The following is a 12,214-nucleotide window of genomic DNA, read 5'->3' on the forward strand; positions in this document are numbered from 1 at the left end:
GAAAACACGTCAAATCATTTCAGTGTTGCATGTTGCTATAATGAAAACAGATTTGCTCAGATGTAGGTATACTTTGGTATCAACAGTTTGCTAAAACAGGACTCAGTTTTGAACTTGAATTCATAATGAATTGTGAAAGTGTTCATATTTTGCATATGCTGAATTTCTTTGAAAAGAGTTCACACAACTATACCCATAACTGTCTCAAAGGACAAAGTTGTTTTTCATTTTGTGGGGCGAAATTTGTTGAGTAGTTTTTCAGTTACAGTAAATAAACATAAAATATAACTGCTTTAAATTTTGATAAGTAACTTTTTGTACACTTTGATAAATCAGACCGATAACATTATAAACTTCATTTTTGGCATAATAGTGATTTTCAGGAAGGAATGTTCAATAAGACAATTTTGGGAAAAAACAGTTACATATGTAAAGTACTAGCTGTTGAAGTTACAAGTTTGTGCATAAATGTAACAGATAACTGTAAGTTACTAATTTGGGGGAGATACTGCACATGCTCAACAGTTGGGTGAACCACCATGGACATTGATTTCCATAAATTTAGCTCTTTATTCTGCTTGTGAGTTATCTATGAACAGACATTAATGTTTATGAATGAGTTAATTATTTGAAATTATTCATGAATAATTTTATATGGACTATGTCAGCCTGTGTATTGCTGAGAAACTGTTTGCTGCCACTCTTTCTTCAAGTAATAACTATCTGTAGTTTGATACTTATGCTGTGTGATTGCTCACTTAAGAAACATGGCATTGTTTGTTTCCTGACTGGATGAGTCCCAAACCCACAAAGAGTTTTCAAGATGGTAATGCAAAACTTCCGGCATGAATGCTCATGTGAATACATATTTGCCTCAGTGTTTGTGACACTTTCTCATACCATTATTCATAGAAAGCAAATAAAAGGGGATGCAAATATTGTCAAAACGGATTTGTGGTTTTTATTCAAACAAATGTCCTCAAATTACCCCTATGTGTAGATCCACTCAGTAAGTAATTCAGGCAGGTTTTGCATAAGTCATCTATTGTGCTGAACATGTCAAATTTCTTTCCCCAAAGCTTGAGGAAGTGCCTATGGGACAGTCCATTTCCCTGCCCAGTGAGCCCATTTCTAGAATGGGTACTAAGAGAACTGCCACCTGTCCCACTTCCTCCTTCTGGAGTTTCCTTCTGGGAAACTGAATTTTGCATTCCCTAGCTTATGAGTGAGTAAGGCCAGGTCTACACTATGTCGGTATAATTGCGTCGTTCAGGGGTGTGAAAAATCCACACCCCTGAATGATGTCGTTGTACCAACCGTAACCCACCCTTGTAGGTAGCGCTATGTCCGCAAGAGAGAGTCTCCCGTCCACATAGCTACCTTGCAGAGATGAATTAACTACATCAGTGAGAGAGCTCTCTCCTATCAGTATAGGAGCATCTTCACTTAATCATAGAATCTCAGGAGGTCATCTAGTCCAACCCCCTGCTCAAAGCAGGGCCAATCCCCAGTTTTTGCCCCAGATCCCTAAATGGCCCCCTCAAGGATTGAACGCACAACCCTGAGTTTAGCAGGCCAATGCTCAACCCACTGAGCTATCCCTCCCCCCATATCCCTAAGTGCTATAGCAGCACAGTTGTATCAGTGCAGCTGTGCCAATGCAGCATTTTTGGTGTCGACCTGCCCTAAAGTCTCACTCAGAACGTTGAATTCTATAAGAGTTTGCACCGTAGCTAGCACATTTTCAAAATTCACTTTTATTGTCCATTTTGTGTGGGAACAAACTGTTGGGCCAGATTCACTCAGCCTGGCTCAGAGAGATGCCATGTACACAAGCCCTGGTAGCTGTTATTTGCAGCACCACCACTCCTCTAAGGAATTCCAGGAGAGGACGTTTCAAGCTCTGTGTAAGGTGCTTTCTTGTGCCTAGTCTACAGAGGACCCACTGTTACATCCAGAGTCTCTTTCCAGGCACAGTTTTATTTTCCAAACATAGGGGAAACATAAAAATAGTTCCTTAGCTCACACAGTGCTACAGCTCCAAGGAGATTTTCCCCTTTGTCTTTTTCAGTCCCTCCTGCTTCAGGGACTACTGCAGGACTCTTCTTGGCTATTTTAACCGGCCATCACCTCCCAGGGCTCTTGAAGGCACTTTTCCCCTCAGGTTCCCACTGCCTTGATCTTTAAATATGCATGGTAAATAGGCCCAATGGCCTGTGATGGGATGTTAGATGGGGTGGGATCTGAGTTACTACAGAGAATTCTTTCCTGGGTATCTGGCTGGTGAATCTTGCCCAAATGCTCAAGGTTCAGCTGATCACCATATTTGGGGTTGGGAAGGAATTTTCCTCCAGGGCAGATTGGAAGAGGCCCTGGAGGTTTTTCGCCTTCCTCTGTAGCATGGGGCACGGGTCACTTGCTGGAGGATTCTCTGCTCCTTGAAGTCTTTAAACCATGATTAGAGGACTTCAATAGCTCAGAAATAGGTGAGAGGTTTATTGCAGAAGTGGGTGGGTGAATTTCTGTGGCCTGCATTGTGCAGGAGGTCATACTAGATGATCATAATGGTCCCTTCTGACCTTGATATCTATGAATCTATGCCTCCCCTCCCAGTGGATTCTGGCAGCCTGTCCCAGGCAACTTACTGCCCCTACTGCTTCTGGCCCCCTTCCTTACTGATAGCTTGCTTTTTATAGGGAACATCTCTCCTCTCCTCAGATGTGCCAGATTAATGAATAGGGCTGGCTGGCCCCAAGCCTGTGGTCTTTAACGGGGCAGACCATCCTGTTACATGCCATGGTATCTGTAGGAGCCCCATCTGTAAAGGCTGCAGTAGGGATGTGATAAATCAGTGAATCACCTGGAAGCCCTGGCCACAGGATCTTCTCAGCCAGCACCACTCCCTTTGGGAGCTGTGTTGACTGCATGTGGGTTGCCCTCAGGAGAAACTTGTGGCCATCTTGTGCCACTGAAATTTGCCTTGATGGACTTTCCACTGTCAGGGACCCTCAGCAACTCAAACAATATTTAGGCAATATAGGCACATCAGTGTAACTATGCCAGAAAATGCACGTCCATGGGCCCACTCCGTGTTCTTGATCACACTGGAAGTTTTGGACACTCAGAAATTGCATCAGGCTTCTTTCCATGGTGTACCTTTACTGGGGGAGAAAGTAAGCCATTACTGGGTTTCTTCCTCTCCCCTCTGCTGTGTTTCTGCTGCTGGTGGAGTAGAGCCATGCTGGAAGATTCCCTTTTATTAAAAATACTACAGTATTCAGTGATAATAGTCCAAAACGTCATAGCAACACAATTATAAAAGTTGTATTTTGGAACATAACAGAAGAATACTGTAATATATAATGTAATATATCTTTATAAGGACCACTCTCAAAATATGCTTTCACTATGTGATGGAGTTCTGGCACCTGCCATCCCCATGAAGATCCTCCTTAGTGCAAAAGTCACATTTTTGGCCTCTCCTAGAAAGATTTCAGTGCTGATGGGAGAAATAGCAGCATTGGGTTCCTCTGGAGAAAACTCTCAATCCTGTAGTTTCAAACCGTAGCCTCTACTTACCTCCTGGCTCCTAGTAACAAGTTAAGCGGATGAAAGACCAAGCCTTGCGAGAAACGGGGACTCAATGAAAGAAGACTCTTAGTTTAGCCTTCCTGTGGAAACTTTTTAATCACTGGGGCTGGGATAGGATCTGTTAGGGATCTGAGATTGCTGGGAAGCCACAAGGTAAAGTTTGTGGTTGGTTTGGGTTGGAAAGGTGTGCTTCAGGGAACAGCACGGTGACCTTTGAAGTCAGTGAATCTTATTCTCAGGCAGAGATGGAGCCAAGAACAGACACAGAAAAGAGATCTACTGAGAGCAAGCAATTTGGCGTTAATTGCTTGTCATGGGTGTGGGGCGTCTGCTTTTGATTCAGTGCCACTAGAAGAGGGAATGTTTGTCCTCAAACAGCTATCTTGGAGGATCCAGCCGCCTCTCATGGGATGGCACAGTATTTCTTTCTGGAGCTTTGGTGGTTTTGCTGTGGCTTCATCTCGTCAGGGACCATTCATCATTTCTTCTATGATGAGATTTTATTGTGCAAAATGTCGCGCATGAGTGTTTCATCATAAGACTATTAGTTGTGACGAGATGTCATCCCTAGTAATATATGTTGGGCTCTAATTTAGAGATCATAAATCCAGGCCTGAGTGTGTATACAGTACATGCTATTGGGGACAAAACATCACTGATGTAATATTGCATAGTTCACTGTTGTGAACAAAATGTTGCCTGATGAACTGTCGGCCTCTAGATGGTATGGACTCAGTAAAGAGTTTTTGGCAGTGATGGCAGGTGGCATGTGTAAGTAGAGAAAAACAACACAAGAGAAAATATTCCTGGGTCCCAAAGGAGTCACTATTAACATTTCCATAATAATGTACATTAAATCTCACTACTGTACTTCATAACAATAAGATTGCCACATTTCTGTACCTTCGCATCTCAGAAAATGTAGTGGCAGTTTGGCGCACTGAATAAAATCTCTTTAAGGAGTGCAAAGAGAAGTCCACGGGTGCTTTCCGAGCAGTATCTGACTACAATAACGTCAGCATGTAGATGCACAGGAGCCAGTAAGTACAAGAATGTAAACTCAGCATTCTCCTGCTGTATCTGGGCACTGCAGATGTAAGTCCAGGTGGATAATTGTATTTTGTTGTTTATGTTGGGCCAAAAAGTATGCTAGGACCTTTACAAATATATGGGCAAAACAGCCATCACAAGGCTTATCACCACTTACGTTTCCACTAACGCTTTCTGCACAGGGGAAAATTTCACCCATGTAAGAAGACAGGTCTCTGCCCTGAAGAACTCACATTCGAAGCACTTTAAAGTACTTGATTTCAGTGAGAGCTATAGGTGTTTTGATACCTTTGAAAATCAAATCGCCTGTTTTGGTGCTTAAATTGGATTTAGGTGTTTATTTTAGGCATTCACTCTTGAAAAATTTAATCAGTGGAGATTTTTTTAAACTGAGAACCATGCTGGACAAATCTTGCTAGTATTATTCCAAAAAGAGAAACAAAATAATTAACAACCGTTAGTAACTTACTTTTAAATGCTGACTATTGTTTATATTTTCATTAAAATAGAGTATGTTACTAAATAGAAAACAAAATATATAATATATTATTCTATAATATAATATGCGTTGGGTGACTCCTATGACTTTTATTTGCCCAGATGCCTCCTACTTGATACTCTGTTTAGATTGAATTGAGGGGACATGTTGAGAGGTGAAGTTATGTTGGTTACTTCCAACCTCAGTTGAATGAGGACCTCTACCCCAATGTAGATTTAATAGCGTGTGTCCATCTTGTGTGTGAGTGTTATAATGGAGGTAAGACAGGGCTGGTGATGATGTAGAGGCCACCAAGTAGCGGAGAGACTGCTGAGTCATTAGCTGAGCTGATAGAGTTATTTGTTGCTGGAGTCTCTGAGACTTAGCCTAGTAGATGACTTCAACATCTATGGGAACAGGGACTTGTCTTGATCAATTTAGGACCTGGTGCGATTAGTATTGGACTGTCCCAAGTGGTTTCTGGCTCAGCTCATCCACACTCTATATTAGAGCTGTTCTAATACTGGAAAAACAGAGTTCACAAATATTTGCTCAAATTTGAAATAGCTGATCAGTTCGACCACACCTACATGAGAACAAAGGTCTTTGTTATTCACTGTTTGCCATTCATTATTCTCCTGGTTGAAGTTTCATTCATCTTCTGATGATCAGAAAATACTAATGGGTGAAATCCTTGCTCCATTGAAGTCAATGGTAAAACTCTCATTGACTTCAGACTTCACTGGGCTAGAATTTCACACCAGGTGCTTTACATGATCAGTCATGCACCACAAATAATAAATAGTTAACCTTCAAAGTGAACAGTTCACCAAAAACTCCTAAGTTGGCATTTATTTGTATAAACTCTTTGTTGAATAAAAACAAATAGCAAATACATTAGTAAAAACCGTCTTTATGTAAATGATTTGTGAACAGAAGAAAAGGTTAACCATATCTGGTCATTTATTCGCAACAAATAATTCAACCAGCTGAACTCTGGATCTTGTTTTGGGGGTAGGTTTGCAGGTCAGGGGGATGAATATTATATCTTTGCGATGAGATAACCACAGTCCCCTGCATTTTTGAGTTTGCAGGTACCTGACTTGTTGGACTAAAGGGCCTACTTTATTGGTCTGCTTCTCCAAGGCTAATGGAACTATCTGGATTCAGGTTACTCAGGAAATGAAAATTATCCAGCCCCGAGACCACAATATTGACATCCCGAAAAGGCATTATCCTCTCCTTTTGTCCTCTCTTATTGACATAGTGACCATTAAAACACTCTCTTGCCCTACTTCATCTTCACAGGTCATGATGGTATACTGAGGACCTACAACAGATGACAAGCATGACTGGGGCATATAGAGTTTTGAAATGCTATGCTGTGGCTGGGCAGTGAAGAAAGGTTTCTTTACCTCCCGTACAGCCCCTGCAAAATCCCAGTCAGATAAACTGTTCTAGGCAGTGAAAAATCTACTTATCTAATTTGTTTACATCAAAGACCAGAGTCGGGTATAGTTTTTCAGATGATTTTTGGCAGATAAGATTGCTCAGATTCAGGCTGTGTTGTCTGAGCTCTTGGTAGCTGAGGAGGGGTAAAAGCGAGGGAGGCATGTGCGTCTCTGTCACAGCTCTCCTTTGGTGGAAGCAGGAAGAAAGATCCCCATTGTAGTCCCCCATGACGTGGGGCGTGCCACACCTGTTCTTTCCACATGCTCATTGGTTGGTGCTGAAATGAGGACAAGCCAGCCAGGGGAATCTGGAGTGGGAGAAGCAAGAGGAGTTTTTGTATGGCTGGGGACTTTCTGGGGCCCATCAGAGATTGTGCCTAGGATTACAGAGAGAGTTGGCTGAGACTTAATCTAACAAAACTGAATTGTGGGAGCAGTGCAAAGCCTGGCCAGCTGTGTACCAGGGGAGTATGCCCGCTGTGACACAGGTTTGGAGACTGGGTGTGCTGTTGGATCCCCACTGCTTCTGGATAGTCATGTAGCAGTATTGACCAAGAAGTGCTTTTTTTTTTCTATTAGTCCTTGGCTGTAAGGTTGTAGCCTTTGTTTTTGGATGTAGGCGTTGGTACAGTTATCTATGCCTTTTGTCATCTCAAATATGGCCTTCTCTAATGAGTTCTGCAGGGGACACATTACTACATGTGTATATTCCTGGAATGTCTTCTACATGGGCCTATAGCAGAAGAGCATCCAGGAGCATCAGCTCAAGCAGAATGCAGCAGATCATTTGTTTAGTGGGGTGTTTCGCAGGCAGCTCATTCCACAAGTATCTACACTGATTCCCGGGTCACTTTCTGTTATAATTCAAGGTATTGGTTTTGACCTAAAAAGCTCGGTACCTAACTACCTGAGAAGTTGTCATTCACCCTTCAGGCCAGCTTAGCCTCCCGGGTTCCACTTTTGGTCTAATGGAGCCTGAGTTGTTAGATCTTAGGCTCCAAGAGCTTTGAAGAGAGGGAGGATTGGAAGCGGTGATGTCTGCTTATTTTATATAATCTGTATCTGTCTGTCTGTCTAGAGTATTTCTAAGGCATTTATCACCTTGGTATTCCTCAAATAACCAGGGCCCTTCTTCTTTTTTTACTTAGTGGTCTTTTTCCCTTTCTTTTAACTCTACTAGTTCATTTAATAAAGTTGAAAATTCTTGCACAGGGCTTTATAAACATGTGTTATTAGATTTTAAATCTGTTTTGAAAGTGCCTCTATCCTACTCCTTCCTAGTAAAGTGACCTTTTTAAATGGAGGGAAGTGGGTTTAGATGACAGTCATGATAAATGCGGTCATGTTCACTCAATAAAATAAGGCCCAGTGCATTTGAGGATAAATCAGTGAAATGTACAGCCCCACCTGTCTGTCTCCATCATTCATTTCCACTGTCACTTTCACAGTGGCTGATGGATCACAGTTGCTGTAAAATTAGACAGCCTTTAATCTCATTTCATCCTGATTAGCTTCTCTTTACCCTTTCCCTCTAACTCACTGACTGACACGCTAAAAACTCACACTGGGCTGTGTTTGAGCATGGCATACAAACTTCTCTTCAAATACCTTTTTTGTGGGGCAGGCAGGTGTTCACCTGAGTTGAAATCTAAAAATGAGAGTCTGAGATTCATGTTATTAAAATAAATCAGCAGACAAAGGGACAGATAGAACATTAATGAGAGTGTTGGTCTGTACGGCCAGACCATGTGGTGGGCCAAATTCTGCTCCAGTTACACCCTTGTAACGTGAATGACATCAATAGATTCCACCAATGCTATTGGAGCCTGAATTTATCTTTTGGTTTGTCCCACCCATACATTTTGATTATACAGTATGAAAAGTTAGGCTGTGTGCAAAACTAAGACACCTGTTTTCAAAAAGTTACATTTTAGAACTAGAGGGTTTTTCTCTTTTAAAGGGCATTTTTAGAGCTATAAAATCCGTGCATTCTCATAATTTTCATTCATAACTCATTCAGAATTCTGAAGGACACTGAAAATGCTTAGGTGTTAAAAATGTAGCTTTTGGGATATTGCAATTTCAGGGCAAGAAGGTCCTCTCAGATACTAACTGATATTCTGCCTCCTTCAGAGCTTGCAGAGCACAATACCACAGTTGAGATTCATGTAGCGCTAAGTAGAAAATGTTGCCTATAATGTTACAGGAAACTAAGCAAAGCTAGTGTAGACTCATGTCATAGTCACCTCTTCTCTTAAGGCCCAATCCTACAGCCCTTACTTAGGTATACTTCCCATTAACTTTATTAGGTGTTCTACCTGAGCAACAACTAAAGGTTTGGGCCATTAAAGTCCAATCCTGCACCAATTAAGTCAGTGAGAATTTTGGCATTTAGTTCAGTGGGAGCAGGATTAAGCCCTTAGTTTTCAAGGTTTAGTTGTCTTCATAAGCATGGGACTCTTGGATACATGATCATTTATGTGCATGGCAGTGGCTGAAAAACTTAAAATATAATTTCTTCCTCTGTTGACTCCTTCTATACCAATGTGGGGGAGTAAACAAAGTAATGCAAACACAATGGGGAACAAATATTTGTGTGTGATGTATCGTGTGCATTTTGTTTTTTGGTAAATGCAAGATCTTTCAGGAATTGACTAAAGGAGAACAAGACTGAGATTGGATATGGGTACAAGTCATTGGCTTGATCCTAATTTTACAAAATAACAGAGTAGCCGTGTAGGTATTAGTTGTTGGCTCTGATTGCTGGGGCTGGAGAGTCCCTTACTGGCAAGTAGAGAAAGAAACACTGTTGTCCTATGGAATACCATCTCATCTTGCAACGCAAGCTACATTAAAAATAACTAAGGTCCAGTTTATAAGATAAGGTTTACAAAATGGGAAAAGTGACTGAGATTTAAAGAATGGGAAAAATATTTTGCATTTGGGAGAAACACTGTGCATTGACTAATAAGATATCAAAACCTCTGGTGTTTAAATTTGTTCAGCATGCTAGCAACCTATATATAGTAAAAAGCCCTATAGAGTGTCTAGTCCCAATTACTTCATGGTTGTATAAAATTTACCAGTAGCAAATAACCTTCATTAATGCATTTCCACTAAACCAGGCTGCGTAATTTAAGAATTGCTTCACTTATATGGCTTGTAAGAGCACAGACTATGAAAACAATATTCGACCTTTACTAAAAACTAAAAATGCACCTTGCATATTCATCATTGCCTTGCAAAAACCTCAAGTAAGAAGCTTAAATGAGCCCACTTGATCTTTAAGAAAATGTGTCCTAAATAACAAAGCTATGCATATTTCTTCTTATTATTATTTGCATATGCTATACTGCACAACTGCATTCTGAGAAAAATAAAAGATAATAAAACAAATGAAATGAGAGATATATCACCCAAAATAATCCAAGTGTGAGATAGGCTGCTTTTTTTTTTTTTTTTTTTTTTTTGCATTGGCAAAAGAGCACAAAGTAAGAGCTGGCCCTGAGTCATATTGATTTCCCACTACAGTGGTTTCCTAAGTGCTCTGTTGATCCGTGTCAAGCAATAAGTTCCCTGCCTGTACATGCACATCACCTCCCCATTTGTCCTCACCTAGATTTAAGGTGCCCATATGATGAGCTGAACAAGGACATCATTTTTCCTACTGGTGTCACTGGGCCAAAACTACTGCATGTGGTATGATAACTAATACCATGTTAGTTTACATTTACCTTACGATATTACAATAGTGCTGTATAGCACAGATCAGCACACGTTATGGTCTATAAGCATTCTGGTTTTATACCTTAGCTCTTGCTGTGGAAAATGTAAATGAAAAGAAAAATAGAGTCTGATGGTTTTAGCCAATCTGATGGTTTTACCCAATCCTAAAAACACCTCCAAAAAAAGGATATTGAAAACCTAATACCACAGTTTTGATCTTTGTTAATGAAGGGCTTCCTGATTAGATGAATAGAAAATGTGTGGTTGTCTGCTAATGACATTGTACAGGAAATTAAGCGTATACATTTGGAGAAAGCATTAAATCAGCAGGACCTTAATTTAAAAACTTAAAACTGTATGGAAATGCAGCTTGTTCATTGCTGTGTAATAGAAAGCTACTGAACACACTGACTCTTGCTGTGGAAGCATTGCCAACAGAACAAAGCTGGGATGAGGCTTTTTTAATGTGTCCTAGCATTTTCTGTCTTATTTTTGGAGAAATATCAGACATCTTGATCCATTTTCATGTGTCTCTTATTTTTAGAATGCCCATAGATGTCAATCAGACAGGTGTGGGTGGTCTTAGTAACCATAATTCATGTAACATGGTTAGTCTTCAGTAATTTGCAGGATACTCTTATTTGAAATTATTGCTAATCGATTGGATTTTGGCTGTTGCTAATTCACTGCACATACATTTTAGAGCTATGCATTACCTACATATGCAGTTCCAGATTTTGTAGAGTCATGTTTTGTAACTTTGCTAAAGTAAATATTTTTAAATAACCAGAGTGCTAAGATAGAGATTGATAAAGAATACTTTGTTTTATTTGCAGTTATGCCATATAATAGTGCCCATCACTGTGTTGTGGAAGTAGAAAACTTCTTGTTTGTTTTGGGAGGAGAAGACCAGTGGAACCCGAATGGTATGTACACAACATTAAAAGAGAGCATGCACAGATTCTAATCTATCACTTCAAGTGATGCAGTAGGCAGTGAATGATTCTGATCGAGTTATTGAACTGGTTAAGATCACTTATGTCCTAGCAGTGACATAATAAATATCTGGAGCTTTAGTTTCTCCACCACTCCTCAGGTCCCGTCCCTTGGGAAATGCCACAGGCATCAGAACAGACTCTTTCAAGTGAAGGCATCAGGCAGCAGCAGTTAAAAATTTTAACCCTCGTTTCCGGTTTCCTTCCAGTCATAATACAATAATGCTGTTGCAGTCAATGAATGCTCTCTTTCCAATGTCTAACCAGACACTTGCAGCTAAAGTTGTTAATGTGTTAATTATCTAGAGTCTCAAGACTCTTAAACTGGTCCTTTTTCTAGTCTCGTACAAAAGCTTTCCATATAGATTATGTGCTGCTACCTTCTTTTGATTTGATTACTTCATAAATTTACTGCAAAGAGAAATTAAACAATTTAACAGGCTTCTGAGCAAAGCAAAAGGAGAACACTGTGCTTTGCAAAATTCACAAAATTGTCAAGACATTGTTAGAAAGCTTGCACATGAAGAACGAGTTGTAGTTGTAGCAGTCTGTGTAACAGAGATAATTATGACTGAGAAACCATAAAACAGCTTGCAGGTACACATTTTTACTTTAAAACACCAGAAGATCCAGCTGAAATTACATATACTGCATATATTTTATTGTGAATGGCCCATTTCAGCATCTGCACTAAACCAAATTATAGAAAATTGTTACATCTGTTCACTTCCTAAAATCTGAGACAAACAATCCAGTCCACTCTATAAGCATATTTCCGGCGCAGTTAAAAACATCACTAAATGTCTTGAGAGATAAACCCTTCATCTCTGTTGTTGAATCTCCTATATTCTAAGCAGGAGCTTGTACATGTTGTTTCATTATGATTATTATTAGTATTGGGTAGTTCCCAGGCTCCCCGGGTG

At 40.2% G+C, this 12,214-nt stretch overlaps 1 protein-coding gene across 3 annotated transcripts in view; it reads left to right on the forward strand.

The window, feature by feature from the left end:
* KLHL14 (kelch like family member 14) overlaps nucleotides 1-12,214 on the forward strand; it is a 78,059-nt gene that overhangs the window by 43,256 nt on the left and 22,589 nt on the right. For all 3 annotated transcript variants that reach the window (XM_084620406.1, XM_084620408.1, XM_084620407.1), the window contains one exon: nucleotides 11,133-11,222. In XM_084620406.1, the coding sequence (XP_084476532.1) occupies nucleotides 11,133-11,222 (90 nt within the window). The remainder of the gene's footprint in view (nucleotides 1-11,132; nucleotides 11,223-12,214) is intronic.

The sequence above is a fragment of the Lepidochelys olivacea genome (genome assembly GCF_965140295.1).
Source record: "Lepidochelys olivacea isolate rLepOli2 genome assembly, chromosome: 2".
Taxonomy (NCBI): domain Eukaryota; kingdom Metazoa; phylum Chordata; order Testudines; family Cheloniidae; genus Lepidochelys; species Lepidochelys olivacea.